The sequence below is a fragment of the Capsicum annuum genome, chromosome 8 (genome assembly GCF_002878395.1).
Source record: "Capsicum annuum cultivar UCD-10X-F1 chromosome 8, UCD10Xv1.1, whole genome shotgun sequence".
Taxonomy (NCBI): Eukaryota; Viridiplantae; Streptophyta; class Magnoliopsida; order Solanales; family Solanaceae; genus Capsicum; species Capsicum annuum.
Genome location: NC_061118.1, coordinates 42309592 through 42329153, shown reverse-complemented (window position 1 = coordinate 42329153; position 19562 = coordinate 42309592). Strand labels below are relative to the sequence as shown.

General features: G+C 35.4%; 1 protein-coding gene across 1 annotated transcript; it reads left to right on the top strand.

Annotated features, from left to right (window-relative positions):
- Positions 1-18082: 18082 nt before the first annotated feature.
- On the top strand, positions 18083-18610 carry LOC107861219. Its single transcript, XM_016706581.2, has one exon. The coding sequence runs from the start codon at positions 18083-18085 to the stop codon at positions 18608-18610; it is 528 nt and encodes a 175-aa protein (XP_016562067.2).
- Positions 18611-19562: the final 952 nt, after the last annotated feature.

Genomic DNA, 19562 nt, shown 5'->3' with positions numbered 1-19562 from the left:
CACTCTGAATAATTCTGTATAAGGTATGTGTTCTTCTTAATATATTTTTTTCATACTTCATTAAAGGAAAGGATGATTTCCTTCATATCTTTATTTTCCTTCATATCTTTATTTTTTTCATACTAGTGGCAATAGTAGCGGAATATAAAGTCAAATCATGCTAGTAATAGCCTTGTGTTATCATTCAAGGATGAATGATCCAAGTGGGGGAGTATTTAAACACCCCAATTTTTAACCCTAGATAATTCTAGATCTTTGGGTTCACTGCCTTGGTCATGACTCATTGTGATGAATCATGAGATATGGTTATGGTTCATAGGACCCTAGTCATAAAATTATCCAAAACTTAGTGGCCAGGTTCTACTCTGAGTATGAGTGGCACACTATGAGCCGTAAGGATATGTGATGAGTCATAGGTTAAAATCCTAGGGTGTCTAGTTTTTAATTTATTTGGGTTGTGTGTTTCTCACGACTAGACCTTACAAGTTATAAGTTCGCATTACAATTGGGTTTGTGGAGTAGTAAGATGGGCAATGTATGGGGTTGCTAGTCACTATATTGGTTATGACTCAAGGTCCCGAGTCGTATGGTCTGGGTACAATTCAAAGGGTTGACTCTTAACGAAAGGTGAGTTTTACCAGGATTTAATTTGAGGGCACTGTGGACATTTCTCACTTAATCCCCTAAGACCCCCTAAATTAAATCCTTCCTTGGGAGTTTATTCTCACATTATTCATAATGAAACACCCCCCAAATTCTCTCTTAAACTCCCTGTTTAAGTTAAGTCTAGGGTTTTAAGATGTTGATCAATTTGGATGTAAAAGGTGGTTTCTCTTCGTACATCGTACTATTTTAGGCATACTAATCTTCCCTCACTGTTAATTTTTTAAGAGCATGTTATTTAATGTATTGTTCATGAGATTAATTTGGTGGTTTTGAATCAAAGCCTAGGTGTTTTTAATTTTATGAGTTGAACAATGTTTTTTATGGTTTATGTATATGATTTTCATGCTATTAATACGGTTTTGAACTTGTGGGTGCATGTTTATGGTAAATGAAGTAGGGAGTTGTGAATATCCCAAACTTGTGACTTTTGAAGTGGTTATGACACCAACCCAATCATGCAAAATTGGTTTTGATTATAAGAACTTTGGGAATTTGTAAAAATGAATTAGTCTTGAACTATTGCATGATATAAAAAAGTATTTGAAATAAAATTGTATGATTTAATGATAAAAGGGAGTCGGTGATACCTAATGATTATTAATGAACAAAGAGAGTTATTTACCCTAATTTAATGGAAGTTATTTAGGCATGATATGTCACCTTACAAGTGTAGCTGGTATGAAGATACCAACAATGTATTCCTAAATTTGTATTGTTGTTCATTGAATGGAAATGTGTGACAATTGTCTTATTAGGCTCTAATAAGGGTTGTGTAGATAAGTCGTGAAAGTAAAGGTCCAAGTGGCAGATATAGGAAACCGCATTTGCCGACCCGGGGTTAAAATTGAACAGGAAGGTTTGAGATCCCCTTATTATTATTGCCTGATTAGGGAGATTCTAGACCCCTATAAATCATTATAAGATCGGGTGCTTAAGTCACCTTGGTAGATGATGGAGGGTTTGATTCCCCCATGTTTATATATGTGAGATTATTCTTCGATTGATGCGGCTACACAAATTGGGGCCCGACTAGGGGGTGAGTGTTGGGGACCAGATAGACCATGGGTATTATAATTTGATAATTAAGCTAGACAATCCAAGCCGAAGTATTGAAAAAATGTTAAGTCTTTTTCCCCATCCCGACATGCAATATATATAGATATGCTTCTGATTTTGTGTGTTGGCATATGAATGATATTAAACTATTGATCATATCATATTGTTATCCTTCTCCCCAAGTAACATGCTAGTGTTCACCCTGCTTCCCGTCTTCGGGTGTTGTATCCTCACGCAATACAGAAATTGGTCATAATTCAACACCTTTTGCTCAGTGACTTGGATTCGGGATCAACTAGCAAGTCAGCTTGAAGTGGTAAAATTCCATACTTTTGAGACCACATTTCACGTTATGGTTTCCTTTACATTTTTACTATTCCTTTGGTCTGTGTTTTGAATATGGTCAAGGGCATATCCCGATCCAATATTCTTTGTTTTTGATTAAAGGCTTTGCCAGACTACTGTTGGTATAGGCGGTCTCAGTATTGGTGTCGATAATTGTATTATTATTGGCATTGACACTGGTATCGGTTGGCTTTTGGTTATACACTTATTTTAATGTATTTAAATATATATTCTCTTATCATGTTATATGTTCAAAATTCAGCAACTTGGGGTATGGTGTGTTTGGTTTTGTTAGGTGCGGGGGTGATCTCCGGTCCACGTGGGACATGAGACACCCCTTACGGCCAGGAATGATTCGGGTCATGACAGCGCCCTATTCTTATAATCCTACCCGAACTGAGGCACTAGTTGACTAGTTGAAAATTAGGCTGGAGCTTAAGATTTCGGACAGAACTGAGAACGATTTCAACTTTCCGACCTTGGGTGAGAAATTTTTAAACTACCTGTTCTCCCTATATTATTCTCCCTTTCCTTCTCCTTACACTTCTCCTCCTCAATATATTGGGCATAGACCATCATCCTAGAGAGATCCATCACCTTAATCTACACAGCGGTCCTACATTCTTTAACAACTTCCTCAAAAGCTGTCGACACAAAGTTACTCATCTTGGACCTAGAATCGGCTACAACTGGAAGATCATACCTCGACAATAAAATAAACTTGAGTGATTACTCCTTATTACTCATGTTACCCTACTTTAAAGTTATGAACTCCTAAACCTTAGACTCTCTTAACTCTAGTGGAAAGAACCTGTCTAGAAGGGTTATGGCAAACTCTTCCCACTCTTTAGGCACTGCCTCAACACCTCTGTCCCCCTTTCACTTCTTAAACCAAGTATGAGATACTCCCTACAACTAATAAGTATCTAAATCAGCACTCTCAGTTGCAGTAACACCCATTATATCTGTCACTTTCTGGACACCATCAAAAAACTCCTGTGGATCCCAAAAATATTGAGTTTTAAACTGAGTGAAGTATCGGATCCTAGTTGCATCTTTATAAATCATTGGATTTCTTAGGAAACAAACCTTTATCTATTTTGAGCAGCCACAGAATGGGCCAAAGCTATGAAAGTGGCCCTGAAGTCAGCATGGAAACATAATCGTTCAGGGAATATTCTTGAAAAGGTAGTGGCGTGGGATGATCTTCATTTATCCTTCTGTTATTTCTTCTAGGTGGAATTTTCTATAAACCGGTGAAGGATGGGTTAGAAAATGGAATAAAATAGAGCTTATGCTTTTTCCCACAACATGAACGTTTAAATAAGGGAACCATTCCTAAAATTTTTTGTAGGCTCTCACCTATAAGTGTGGAGAACTTCACACCTACAAACAAGACTCGACTCAATGGGTCTTTCAAATACTTTAGGACACTTTAAAATTGTAGTCTCTAATACTATGTTTTTTCATGACCCAAGGCTACTCCCGAGTCTCTACAAGGTGCTTAAGGCAACAAGTGACCCCAAGCAAACCAATAATCCGGTACCTGCTGTGACCAATGAATAAAATAATGATAAAGTATCATATAGGGAAGCTGAACTAATAAAATTACTGTCAATAAGGGATAATGAAACAAAAATTATTACGTCTGAATTATTGATAAAAGAATACTAAAAACAGATTTTCAAATCTGTATAACTGGTCTAAATATGAAAACATCAGAATATCGGAAACATCTACTTTGAATATCTATATAATTAATCGTGTAGTCTAAAAGCCTCTAAGATAGGTGGAGTTGATAGAACAAACCCCCAACTAAATCCAACTGAATGAAATGAAAGAGATATTGAAAATAACTAAACATAACTTTTCCTCGATGGATGAGGACTGTTTCCTACTGGTACTGAGTGGGTCAAAGCTGACTAAGGCCGGTTGGGTTACTGAGTGTCTTAACCTATATTGTGAAATAAGTTTAGCATAAAAAAGACTATGCAGTCAGTAATTTGAATGTTCTATTATATGAGATAAGGACTATCTGAAATAAATATTGATTGTAAGCACGGATGCATGAAAATGAAAAAACAAAATATAAGACCAAGTAAAACAGGTGCTGAAATATCTGTAAAAAAATGACAAACTGAATAGCTGATGAACGAAATATTTGGTCTTGCAAACCTGGACTGATATAACCTGAGTACTAACTAAAATTGTTAGAGCTGTCAAGTAACCTATATATCCCAATCTTAGCTAATAAGGGTCTAACCTTTAACCCCTATTGGAATGGCGCAAATACCTTACAATGGGTATTAACACTGGCTATGTGGATCCACTAAACTGTGTCCCAAAGGACTATGATGGTAGTCCTCCATTGATGGGTGACCCCTAAGAGAGTGTCATTCTTCAACTGGTGGGTGAAATCTCAAAAACTACGTTCGCTACATAGTTCTAGAACATAGGGATTGCTTCAAAATGTCCTAGTCCTCTACTGGTGGGAGAGCCTTTATCATTAGGTTTTCTCTTTGCTAAATCCTACTCCAAATTGAACTAACACTGGTACTGATTAAAGTTACCTGGAGATTACAAATTATAAGTTCCTATCATTAATTTAATAATCTGAATGTGATGATACAGAATCATAATATAACTGACTTGTTACTTAAAAATGGAAATATTCATAAATATGTAGGTATCCAGTGTTCATAACCCTCCAACAATAAAAATACTATAAAAACAATAACATCATCACAACCAACAGGAACCAAACCAGGGCCTCATTGTGTCGGGTATCTCAAGTCTGACTAGGACTAAATACGACCCTATACCCAATCCAACCAACCAATATACAACCTGTGCTGGATGAATTCCGAATATAAAACAAGATAGAGCATTAAAATTCCAATGTCTTGGGGATAAATGTTTAACAATTACAAACCCAACAAAGTTATATCATCTCAATCAAACCAAATCATAATATACCATAGTCTATTGTTGTCCATACAAAGCCTCAAAAAAATTTCCAAGAATTTATAGTGAAGACATGCCCTCGACCATAGACAAAAACAAATTTCAAGAGAATAGAAAAAACATAAAATAAAATATAAAATAAAATGGGACTTCAGAAGAATGAAAGCTCACCACTTCAGCATAAATCAAGCTTTCCCGGAATCAATATGTCACTGAGGAGTAGGTGTGATAGTATGGCCAATTCTTGCATCGAATGGGGATACATCACCCAAAGATAGTTAGTGGAAAAATTCTAGCAAGTACTCTAGAGAGAGGTTAAAATTATGTCATTATTCAAAATCAAAGTAGATAACCATATGCAATCACATTCAAACATACATATATCATGATGAAAAAGGGAACCGAATTTGGCATGTATTTAAAATCTTAACATAGATTTTGTAGATTTACCTTCATAATCCACTCACGGGATATATGGGTCTAGTATTACCTACTAAATGAGCCCCAGTGCGTGTAGCTGCATGAAGTGGAGATACCATAGGTGGCCGGGGATTCCCTTGTACAATTCTCCCTGTATGGTACATATGTCTGAGTATATACTTGGGGGATTCCCTTGTACCTCCCAAGTACGTGGTCATCCAGACCTATCCTCATTTCAGCAAACATGAGTTTCCAGTGTCAACCTTTTGGACTCACACCTTCATGACTAGCTATCACAACCTCCATTATCACCTAATTAAAACATTTAACACATAACCAAACCACAAATTATAGGAGTGAATTATTAAGGTATTATAATATGGCATTTTCTTACCGACTATAGCTTACAAGCAATATCATTAGTCAACACTTATGGGATTTTGACGTACCTAAAACTCCATTATTAAAATCACTTTAAGTATTCCAATGTATCTCACAAGGTTTTCATACATTACTTAACTTTGTGGATTCCATTGTACTATATAGGGTTTTTAAAACGATCTTGAACCAAATCCTTGACCACCAAGGACATTCCAATAATCACATAAAGACCTTTTAAACAAATTTTGGTCCCATTCGCATTATATGAAAAGCAAGGTTTTTAATAACAGTCATGCTATGTGACAAAACAATTCTCATAGGTATTTTGACAAATATGTTGAGGGCGTATAGTTTCCAAAACCAAAACCAAGTATCAGTTGACCTTTCAATTCAACCAAATGTTCAAACAACCATTATAACATGAAAACCATAAGAAAATATGGGAAAACATTATCCAACAAAGAAAAACCAAAACCCCCAATATATATTTCAAAACCTTAACAATATCACAAAAATACCATGAAAACCATCCATTAACATATGATTTTAGTTGAACTAATAAAGTGGGAGGAGTAACATACCTGCTTACAAATATTCATGAAGAGATTTTAATCCTTAAGCCTCTAGATAACAAACTTAATGAAACTTTAGCCCAATCTTCTTGAGATATTGTTAGAGAGAGTTTAAAGAGTTTTTTAAATCAACTAAAGTGAGAAATAAGAGGCCAAAAAGTATTAAAGGATATGTTGTCTTAAGGGATTGGGGTGGGAAATATCCAGAATACTCTCAACTTATAAGCTGTAAGAAAATTATTATGGGCCATTATAGTTTGGATCCCTCATTCGTATCTAATCATATGAGTAGTACCCCTACCTCGTACCCTAGGAAGAAATTTGGACAATAATTCTAACCAATATACAACTTAATGGACTAACTCATATCATCATCTTACATTTGGTACCCAATAGTTGAACCCTACGCAGTATATGATAAAGGATGCACCCTATTTAACATACGATTAGCCCTACTCTCTTGTACTATCTCCATACGACTCATATGGAGTCTTGTCATACCTTAGAAATAAAATGGACTGGAATAGACTTTTTATCATATAAATTGAGATCCTAAGTTGATAGCACCACCCATGACTTCTATACTTGAATCGTATCGTTCCTAGAGAGTTCAAAAACTAAGGGTGTTTTAATCCTCCCTCACTTGGATCATTCATCATTAAATAATGGATCAAGGAATGACTAGCACAATTGAAACCCCAAACACCCTCTAACCTTTAACTTAGTTAGAAAATAAGGATGTAAGGAAAACAATCTTTTCTTTAACTAAGTTAGCTAACAATGATGTAATGAAGAACATCTACTTTATGCACAATTATCCAAAACATAAAGAAAAAATGGGTCGTCTGGATCCATGTCCCCTTTAGCTCCCCAAAAAGCTCTTTTTCTCCCTAATCAATGTATCTAATATACCATAAATGTGTCTATACTCTCCACTATGCTCTCATCTATGAAGACAACACCCTTCTAATTCTACCTCCCTACTCCCTTCCAACAAATAGATGACTATAAGCGCCTTAGTATAACTTAAGAACCATGTCATGTTAAAGACTAACTCTGATTTAATGTTGATAGTGAATGATATAGGACCTTATACTTTACAGTGCCCTGACAATAATACCCCATCTATCACTATAATTAAGGAGCTACAGCCTTGTAAAATAATGGTTGGGTATTAATCAATCACCATGCTCTAGACTATCTTTTCTATACCCAATATATGCATTTCCTAACCAAAACCAAAACCAAAACCCTTAATCACTATCACAAAGTATTTCACCACGCTACTATAATACCCTATTTTAGAATTTTTTTGTCTATCATACAACTCACCACTCGATTTCTATGAGTAATATATGAGTCATATGTAGGACCCGTACCTAAGACTGTGTGGCATGGAGAACTTTCTGTTAAAGATACGATTTGACCCTAGAAGTTGTAAAGTAGGGTATGATTTATATGAAGCCAAGTCATAAGATTACCAGTAAAGACTCCTTGAGATTCTATCCAATATACGGTTGGGGGCTATTGGTCTTATGATAAAGATACAAGTCATATAATCAACTCATATGTTGATCAGTGGGTACCCTCCAAGATGTGCTAAGAATATGAGTTATGTAGACCAGTCGTACCCTTGCATACTATTCATATGCTCTACTCATAAAAACTGGCGACTAAATTCTAAGAATTTAAGTTCAAGGGCATTTTAGTCTTTTACTTCTTACAACTTCATAGCCAAGACATATAGACCACAAGGGGAATTATTTTCCCCTCTTCCTTAGTCAATTAAAGAATAAAATCTCTTATTCCACTCTCAATATCAAGATTAGGATTTTATAAGAACATCTCCCAAGTCTCTAATGTCAAAGTTTTCTTCACTTATTTAAGAAATCAAAGGTATGTGGGGTTATTTAACAAGTATCGTCATCCTTACTTGTGCCCAAAACATATTTTAAAGTTAAAATTTCTTTAATTATAATTAGAGTTTATACCCATATTCTCTTATTTTTAGTTTACGATATTAACATATGATTGAAGTATAAAAGTGCATCTATATTCTAACATATTTATATTTGGACTTCAAGATTCTTTATTATGGTCTGAATATCATGACTGTGATATGATACTCAGATTCCTAATTTACCTTTTAGTTTGGAGCATTATATTGTATCAAAATTTATATGTAAGCAAGCATGAGATTAAACATTCAATTACAAGAACTAAGCTTATAAGAAAGATTTGATCTTCTGATCTAACAACAAGATGAGAAATCTCTAAGTATTCATCTTGATTATTAATAAAAGTAAAAAGATGCATAATTAGTTTTCAGTATACAAACCCTTATGCTATTATAAGGTGGATTTATTAAAGTATGAGAATATAAGTATACTAAGAGTAGTATTTAGCACCGACATAGGAATGCGGATGAGCATATCCTAAGATCATAGAAACTACGAGCCAACGTAGGTAATGTTTTTCCCAATATGGATGAACTTAAGTATAGTGATCTCTAAGTTAAGTTTCAATTCCGATGGAAAGGATAGTAAAACTATCCCCTAGGTGGTTAAGACGTTGGATTCCATGGTAGCTGACATGGTTTATGTTAATAAGAAAAAATGTCCCATAGGCAATATTAAAAGCAAAGATTTTTAATAAAATAAGCATTATGGATCACTAAGTTATTCATATCCAACATTATTTAAGATTTACAATTTTGCTATCTCAAAGTTGTACTGAAGTTAACTATTTTTCATTTAGGCTTAGCATGCATTATTTGAAAGCTTGAATATTTAATCACTTATTATTTTTTGGTGTGCATCCACCCCCACATGCTCTGTACATTCTAGAAGTAACGATCCACATATATGTTTGTGTGCTATATTATTTTATAATATAGGTTTTGATGATTGTACCCAGCAGCATGATTGAGATCGACATAGTTATATGCACTCCTACTAGTGGTGAATGCACATATTTTGAGGGACCAAGTTTATCATATTTATTTTATGGATGTTAGCACTTAGTCATTTGATTTTAGTTTGATGTTCAGATCTACTGGGGTCCATCCCAGAGTCTTTCTAGTTATTAGTAAAGGATTGTCTGATGGACAATATTTTAAGCTTCACGGAGATTGTTTAAGTATTTTATATATTGAAGTTTCACTTTAAGATATTCCTATAATTATTCTCTATTCCAATATATACTATTTCCACCTCTATATCAAATGATCTTAGTTAAATAGATATCATGGGGTTTCTTGGGATTACTTGCCGTGTCGAGCACTGTGTGACATCTAGGTGTAACTTTAGGGCATTAAAAATTTGATATAATATCCTAAGGTTTTAACGAGTCCTAGGGAGTTAGACAAGACACGTTGCATAGAGTCTTGATCATGAGTGTAAAGCGTGTAATAATTATGAGCAAGTGGATACGGAATAAATTAGGAATCATCAGTTATTTAATGATCTATCAAGCTTATAGTTGCCTTTTTTTTCTTATCTTTTTCCTTTACATGACAAACTATTCCTTATCATCGAGCCAGCTCCCACGGAATAATGATCAACCACCTTTCTAAGCTAACCCTTTGAATGAGAATGTGTCTAATACTGAACTTCAGGCTTCTTTTAAAGCATTAGCCTAAGCTGTGACCACCAATGTTTAGGGGAACCAACATTCAGAGGTCCCACTTAAAGAGAATGGTAATTTAGATGTAGCTTAGATTTGGGACTTTATGAGTATGAGTCTGCCGGAGTTTCGTCTGTTGAAGGTGAATAAGGTTCCACAACTTTTCATTTATAAGGTGAGAAAGATAACTCAAATTATGCACTAGTTATTAAGAGAGTGTATAGTTGGCATATTATAGGTTAAAGGATATTACTTATGATTGGGTTATGATATGGAATAAAGGTAAGGGTGGGGATGTGGCTCATATGAGTTGGAAGGTCTTCCAGAATACTTTTCTTGATAGGTTTTTCTTGCGTGAGATTAGGAAGGATAGGGTTGAAGAGTTCATAAAACTAAGGCAGGGCTCAATAATAGTGAAAGAGTACTAATTTAAGTTAACTCAATTATGTATGTATACACCCAAGTTGGTGGCTGGTTTTAGATCTTGTATGATTAAGTTTATTACTGGAGTATCTAACTGGGTAGTCAAGGAGTGTAGGACTTCCATGTTGATTGGATATATGTATATTGCTATGTTGATGACTCATGCTCAATATAGTAAGGAAGAAATATTGATGGAGAGGGAAAAGAGAAATAGGGAAGATAGGACTAGACAATTTGAGTTTAGTCAACCTAGGTCAAGAGGGAGAAATTGTCATAATTTTAGGGTCTTTCATCAGTGCCTGCGCCATATTTAGCTATTGGCTGTGCACCTAAATCTCATCATTAACAATAGGTTAGAACTTTATATTCCCAACCTCAGAACAATGTAGTTAGGAGGCCTAATTTCCCAACATGTACAAATATGGAAGAACCCTTCCTGGTGAGTGATTGATGGACAAAGACGGTTGCTATGGTTATGGTAAGATAGGACAGAAAATCAAGGAGTGCCCATATACTAAGCAGGGAAGCATAAATACTCATCCTTATATTCCTAATACTAATTCATCTCCTTAGACAGGCCATACAACTCCTCCCAAGGGATTATCTACTAATACAGGTGGCGATCGATGTAATTATTAGTTTTATGCTTTACCATCTATTCAGGAGCAGGAGAATTCACTAGATTCTGTCACTGGTATGATTCATACCTTCCATCACCAGTTTCAACCCTGGGATAAAGTATTTATTATGTAACCCCTTTGGTAGCCATAAATTTTTGAGTTGGTTCTAAAATTCTCTCTAAGCCTTTCTCAGTTTCAACCCTGGTGTGTACCTCAGTTGTTGCAAGAAGAGTCTATAAGAATTGTCCTATTATTATCCTCCAGAAGATCATGCTAGAAGACGTGACAGAGTTAGAGATGGTATACTTTAATGTTATTCTAGACATGGACTGGCATTATTCATGTTATGCATTAATAGATTGTCGCACCCATATGACAAAGTTTTAGTTTCCTGATAAAGCAATTTTTTAGTTAGAGGGTAGTTCTATATCTACCAAAGGCCATTTTATCCCTTATCTTTTGGATAAACAGTTAATATGAAAAAGTTGTATCTACCATTTAGTTTAAGTCAAAGATACTAGGTCTGAAGTTACGACAGTTCAGTCAGTTAGGATAGTAAATGAGTTTTCGAATGTCTTTCCTATAGATCTTCTAGGGGTACCTCCAGGTAGAAAAATAATCTTCGGTATTGATCTTTTTCCTGATTCTCTACCCATCTCCATTCCTCTGTACTGTATGGCTCCAAACGAACATAAAAAGTTAAAACTGCAACTTAAATATCTCATAGAGAAGGGTTTTATAAAAACCAATGTTTCTTTTTCAGGTGCTCCAGTCCTGTTTATGTGCAAGAAAGATGGCACTCTCAGAATGTGTATATATTATAGACAGTTGGACAAGGTTTTCAACAATAATAAGTATCCTATTCATAGAATCGACGATTTGTTCAATCAGCTTCAGGATGACCAGTGGTTCTCAAAGATTGACCTTAGATTAGCATATCATCAGTTAAAATTTAGGGTGAAAGACATTCCAAGAATAGCTTTACTAATGAGGTACTACCATTTTGAGTCTATTTTTATTTCATTTTGAATAAAAAATTTTACTCTGCCTTCTATATTACTAACCTTCGCATTTAGTGTAGTCAATTAGATTACAACCTCTATCCATGCACCTTGGACATCCAAATAATACTGAAAGGTATACCCCGTAGCTTCAATGGTACAAATTGGACTGGTGGTTGGGCATTAAAAATACCCGCTGAATCATTTTTCTATGCCCACAGTCTATGCTCCTTCTGTAGAAGCCTCATCTATAGCAGGGTCCATCTGATCATCTTACAAAAACTATCATGCAATAACTTTTGATGCCTCATAGGTTAGGTGTAAGACCCTGCAAAATTTCTAAGCTTAGTTTAGTTCTGTAAGCTTGTCAAGGGGTCCCATATTTAGAAAATTTTAGCCAAGTTTCAAGACTTAGTTTATTTCTTTGTCTTTTGAGAGTTTTCAATGTTATTTTGCGACCTTAATGTCCCATAAAGGTCAATATTTTGTTAATTCATGATTATGAAGGTCAATAGGTGTTTTCGGACAAGTTTTGAATTTTTTGGACCTCGTTTAGACCATGGTTGGAGTCCCAAAATAGTGGACAAACGTGATCTTAGCACGACGCAACGCCCATCGCGTTGGTTAATATTGTTGAAGAAATTGCAAGTAAAATTACTGAGGCTTGGTGTGATCATGATGCGATGCGTCGAGTATTACATCGAAGCCATCAAGGCACCGCATAGACAATCGCGTTGATACCAAGTTTTTAGTCATTAAATGTCTACGTTTTTAAGGGTAATTAGGTCATTTTACCCCAAACTTCAGCCCTCATAACACGAAATTTAGCCCTATTTTGGCCAAATACATTCATTATTTCTCCATTTCTCAGGAATAAGAAACCCTTGGTGGATAATTTCAAGTCAAGAATACCAACTTTCATCCATCAAACTTCAAAAAATCATCCACTAAGGTATATCAAGTGTTCATTAATAGATTCCTTTCATCGATAAAGCTCAAGAATCCTATTTTAAAATCATAAATCATGATGTTCATGTTGTGAGTTGATTATTACTATGTTCATGTTGTTGTATCTTTAATGTTTTTTCTGGAATCTATGCTAGCATGTGGTTTAAAATCTATTAAATTGTGTTGATTTATGTAATCATGATGTATTGATTTAATGTCCATGCCTAAGCCTAAAGTTATGGATGCAAGGTGTTTGAAAAAATGCCGAAGAGAACAAAAATAAAGCATTATGACTCATTAGTGCCTAAATGATGAATTCATGCTTTACCCTTATGTTAAAAATTAACTCCCATGATATTTTTACGCATTGAAATTGTTATATGGAATGCCCATGAAACTAGAATTGTGAAACCATGACATATATTTAAATGAATTCCCCTACATGTACAAGAATATGAATATCATGTGTTCAAAAAGTGTCATGTATTCTTAGTTTCATGATATCAAGTCCTGGGGGTACTTGTACACAATAATTTAGTTGTGTGCCTAGAACCAGTGTTAGTTTACAAGATACTCTTAGTCAAGCCATGATTAGGAGAATTCAGTCAGTCACATGACTCAGAAAAACTCAGTAAATTCAGTAACAGTCCAGTCCCATTCAGTAATCTCAATAATCTAAGTAAACTCAGTTAGTTAATAGAATTCAGTATTTTTTTATCAGTCCATGGAACTCAGTGAATTCAATCCAGTTCATCTTAGTAAAATCAATTCAGTGTCTATTCAATTAGGAGTAGGATTCAGCATTGAATAAACCCAAGGATGTGGGAACAAACTAAATAGAGGGTGTGAAACTTTGAAGCAATCTTTGCATTCTAGAACAATGTAGCCAGCATAGGTTGAGACATCAACACTGATAGATAAGGGTCCCGACATTCTCCTTTGGGGACACTACCAGATGAGGGTCACTCATAGGTTATCCTTAACGGTGGTGCGGTATTGACACCCTTCCAATTGGGGTTACAGATTGGACCCCAACTCAGTTATATTATCTTATATGGGGCATGTAATATAGATAACTACTTTCCACAGTCTTAGTCTCAGTTTTAATTAACGAACTCAGATAGTTCTATAGACTCCAAGACTATCAGATACAGTCACTCAGCTCAGTTCAGAACTCAGCTGGTTCCTTCCGAATTAGGGTTGTTAGACACAGTCACACAGTAATCAGAATATTTATTTTCAGTATATCAGCTATTAGTAATCCATGTTATCAGTAAACTCAGTATTCAGAATCCTTATGTTTTCAGTTACAATTATCTACTAATGCATGTATTCTCACGTAATTATGTTCATGCTATTCAGTCAGTTTTAGTTCATGCATATGAACCCTTGCATAAGACTTACCTTATTTTGTGTACCATTACATTCCCAAGTACTGACGCATACTTTTCTATTGCGCTATGGTATTTTGTACCATAGGTTCGAACGCTCAGGTTCCCGATTGCTCTTAGCACTATAGAGTTCAGTCAGCAGCAGTACACTAGCCGTGAGTCATCATCTTTTAAGGATGTTCTATTATTTTATTTTTTCAGTACTCAGCTTATTTCAACAGTTGAAGTTAGTTGGGGACATTCCCATCAACTCCTTATTCAGATATTTTAGAGGCTTTCAGACTAGGTATTTAGACTTTACTACTTTCAGTATTTATGTTCAGTTTTGGTATTATTATACCACATTTTTAGTTGATGTGTGAGCCTATGCTAACACATTTGAGGCTTTTAACTCTAATAATTGTAAGGTCTTGAGAAACTTTAGTTGTTTTTTATTAGTTTACTTTTATTTTTGCAATAAATGTTGAGATGTAGGAGAACAAAAATAATTGAACCAAAAAGGTTAAAAAGTGAAGCAAAATAAAGGATAAGTGTGGCTGACGACATTCATTATAAGTCAGCCTGGTTATTAGCTATCAAGTCCGTCTTCAGTATTAAAAAGAAGATGGAAGTTGAAGACAGTTTTGTGACGACATCCATGACACATCATTAGGCTAGTGATAAGGCCTCAGGAGCCTTGTCAGCCTTAAAAAGAAGATGGAAGTTGAAGATAGTTTTTTCAGGACATCCATGAGATGTCGTCAGGCAGGTGATAAGGCATTATCATCATCGTCATCCTTAAGCGGCAAAAGCAAAATGTGCAGAGGAGCTGACGACATCCGTGATAAGCCATCACAAATGTCGTCATCTATTCCGAGAAAAATCTGCAACTTTGATTTTATTACCTTAATTAGGTTGAACTATTTAAAGCCTTGTTTTAGGGTTTTCTAAAAGAAAAGAAGATTAGTTTTTGGACTCATTTTTATTAGAAAAACATACGATATTTCTCTCTCGCTAGTTAAAATATTTTGGGAGTTTTGTACCTTGGTTCAATTTATGTTATACTTCTTGATTTTCATCATCATTGTAGGTTAATCTTATTACTTATAAATTTAATTCATGTACTTGTCACTTGCATCATGTGTAGCTAAACTCCATTAACTTGAATTATGGGATCTAGGGTTAGGTCATGACGATTTGCTAAACACTCAAGATTTAATAGGTGTTAGGATTTTGTGATAATTCTGAGGTTTTAATTAATGTCTGTTGGTTGCAAACAGTAGACATACCTACTTTGATTTTCTTGGGAAAGAAATCATAAGTAGTAGGAAGTGAATTATCAACAGGCACTCAAAAATACTTCGTTTAATAACTAGTGTTGTTACTAGGTTGATTAACCTGAGGTTAAATCTTGTTAGTGAATAGCGATTCCCCAAGTCCAAGTGGTTTAGGAAATTAGATGCTTAAATAGGTCTAGAGACATTTGATCATATCATCAATAATGATAGCTTGTTATCCAAGCCACCGTGAGAATCTTGATTCACCTTTAGCATCTGTCATATATCGTAAGCCCTAGTTAACATAATTCTGGTTATCTCATAAAATCTTTGTTAAAAACATCAAAATCAAAGTGTTAAACAATTACTTGTGAAATATAAACCCCCATTTCAGGAAACATTAAACAATCAGTTAATTAAATCGCAACAGACTTTAAGTGTACACCTTATTCCCTGTGGGATTTGACACCAACCTAGTTGGGTTTTATATTGACAATGATCATTTACACCCATTCAAAAGTGTAGTTTGAGCGTTATCAAAAATGGAGCCATTACCGAGGAATATGATTGAAAACTTAAAGTTGTGTGCGCTAATTGGCTGTTAGTTAGGTTTCCTAGATTTGCGTTTATTTTTTATTTTTTTATTACAAGTTCCTTGTTATTTGTGCAAAAATTAAGAAGTTTGGAAGAACCGTTATTACTAATTAATTCAGAACCACAACTAATTGGGAAAATGGCAGAACAACAAGAGACTGACTGACTGGCAGTCTTAGCCAGGGCTAAGGTGAATGTACAGAACCAGGGTCAAAAAGTACATCATTTGATCTATGATTATGAAGACTTGGGTGTTGAGGAATTGCTGAATCCTCAAAACCCAAAGCGAGTTGAGCAAATTGCTGCACTAGTGCAATGAAATTTTGACAGAAACCATTCAGTCAGAGAAAGGTATGGTCAACAACCTATCCATTATGAGGTCGATAATGATCATGAAAGATGGATGGATCAGGTGTAATAGGTTCTATCATTCGTCCACTGTTGACACCTGGTGCAAAATTCAACATAATAAGTACTGTGATTCTACTCCAGAATCTGAATGGGTTTTTTGGAGGCTTGGCTGGTGATGATCCAAACATGCACTTGCTGAACTTTTTCACCATTTGTAAGCTTTTTAATAATATGGGAGTAAGCCAGAATGCCATCCAGTTGAGTATAACTAACTGGAGACAATTGAAAAAGGCATTCCTAGAGTAGTTCTTTCCACTCTCCAAGAAGGTGCAGTTGAGGGATGAAAATTGTAATTTCAGGTAGCTCCCGACTGAAGCATTGCATAAAAATTGGCAGAGATTCAAGAAGAAGATGGCACAATATCGGAACCACAACATGATGGCCTTTCACTTAATAGAGACTTTGTATATATATTTTAACTCTGTGACAAAGGTAATTATAGATAATGCTGCAGGTGGTTCATTCATTGACCTTTCTTTTCAAGATACTTCAGACATGCTGAATAGAATGACCAAACAGAGTCGGGCTTGGCGTACCAGGGATTCTGTGGTAGCTATCCCTACTGTTTTTTGTGGAATGACTAAAGAGCAATGCAGAAGGGATGAGGAGCGACACCAAGACATGGAATACTTAAAGACTCAGATGGACTTCCTGACCAAGCACTTGCTATCAGGTAAGACTAAAAAGGTTATGGTTGTAGAATCTTAGTGCACTGTTGCTATTGATGCAGATGAGGAGGAAAATTATGTTAATAATCTGGGGGGTTTCTGAGGAAATAGTCAAGGGAATCAAGGTTTAAACTTTTATGACAAGTCTAATTATAAAGATAGGGAGTAAGGAAACTAGAGGAACAATAATGATAGGAGTGGTTTGTATGTCCCTTCTTGAAGTCGGGATATTGCACTAACTAGATCTAGTAAGATATCCATGGAGGACATGATAGAAAAATAATTAAAGGTAGTTGAGGCTACCAGCTCAGTGGTAACCACTATGTAGAGTGAATTCTCTACGCTGAGTTAGTTAGTTAGTTCACACTTCACTTTTATCAAGAAGTTGGAGCAGTAGATGAGCCAACTTTCTCAAACATTGAACCAAAGAAAAAGTTGTACTTTACCTATTGATACGATTTAGAATCCACAAAATGATGGCTTATGTATGGCGATTACCACTAGGAGTTGTAAGATCTTACCTGGACTTTCTGAGGGAAAATATGTAGATGGTGAGGTGGTTGTTGATGAATTCGAAGAAAGCAAACCAGTGGAGTCTAAGAAGATATATAGTTCTATTGATGCTTCAGGGAAACAAATAGAGAAAAAAGAGGAAGTGGTGTTGAAATTTATCCCGACACCACCAACTCCCTTTCCTTAATGATTAAAGAAAAAGGCTAATGATGCCAAATTTAAGAAACTCATGGCAATGCTCAATAAATTGACAATTAATGTGCCTTTAGTTGAGGCACTTGAGAAAATGCTGGAATATGCAAAGTTAATGAAAGACCTTGTAAACAAGAAATGGAAGGTTATCCATGAGCTGGAGAACAATCTTCTCCATTATGGCGTTATCTCTATAAGGTTTTTAGTGTATAAAAAGGCAGATCCAGGAGCGTTTACCATCCCGTGTGCTATTGGCACCCTGAAATTTACAAAATTACTATACGATCTGGGCACCAGAATAAATTTAATGCCACTGGATGTGTACAAGAAATTGGGTTTGGGGGATCCTACACCAATGAATATATGGTTGGTAATGACAGATAGATCTGTGAAGCGGCCTGTGGGCATACTGCATGATGTTTTGGTAAAGATTGCCGATTTTGTTCTGCTTGCTGATTTTGTGGTCCTAGATTATGAAGTGCATTTTGAAGTGCCAATCATCCTGGGTGGGTCATTACTTACAACTAGGAGAGTGCTAGTAGTCATGGAGTTGAACGACCTATAATTCAGGTTTGATGACCAAGAAGCACGCATCAAAATATAGTCATGCATGACTCAGAAATATGAGATGAGCATTTTCTCATTCATTGACATCTTCTATGATGATAGTAAAGGGGTATCAACTATTTGTCTTGGCGAAGTCTATTTAGTCAAGACAATTAAGCCATGCCACGACAGTAAATCAGGCGCTATTGGGAGGTAACCCAAAGTTTCTATGTTTAAGCAAGTGTTTTTACTTTTTTAATGAGGATTTAATACAAAGAAGGTCCAAAATGAGGAGGTCAGCTAAAATTCCATGATGACATCTCTGATAAGCCATCACAACTGTGATAAGCTATCAAAAATATTGTTAGATAGGCCAAACTTGAGGCAATTTCTGCTTAGGGATGATGACATTTGTGAAAGGATTTCACATTTTTGATAAGCCATCACACATTATCATCAGCCCAAAGCCTTGAAAGATAAAATTCCAGGCCCAGTTTATATCAAATCTGACCCATCCCAGCACAGGAACCTTTTAAAATTTCTGCTAGTTTTAATTCTTTCCCTTTAGTTTATTTCTTTCCTTAGTTTATTTCCTACTCTTTGCAAAACACTTTAATAAAACAAGTTCCCTTGTGCGTGGGTTTAAAATTCACAATCAAGAGATTCTTTCTACTTCCTACTTCCTCTTGTCCATGTAATCAGATTAAGGGCCCGCATCAGGTATACCCTAACCCGTAAAGCAATTTATTTTTGATTTTAAGTTGAGGGTGTTGGGTAGGTTGCTGTTGTATCATATTTTGAAGATAATTCGGAGTGATACAAGTAGTTGAGGCAGTTAGCTTGTTTTGTGATTTTTAAGTGTCTCTCCAGTGGTCTGATATATTGTCTACTCTTTGAATTGCATCCATTAGTGACCACTGTGCATATTTTTGTGGCATTATTCTGGCAACTGAAAAATCTTTGTTTAACAA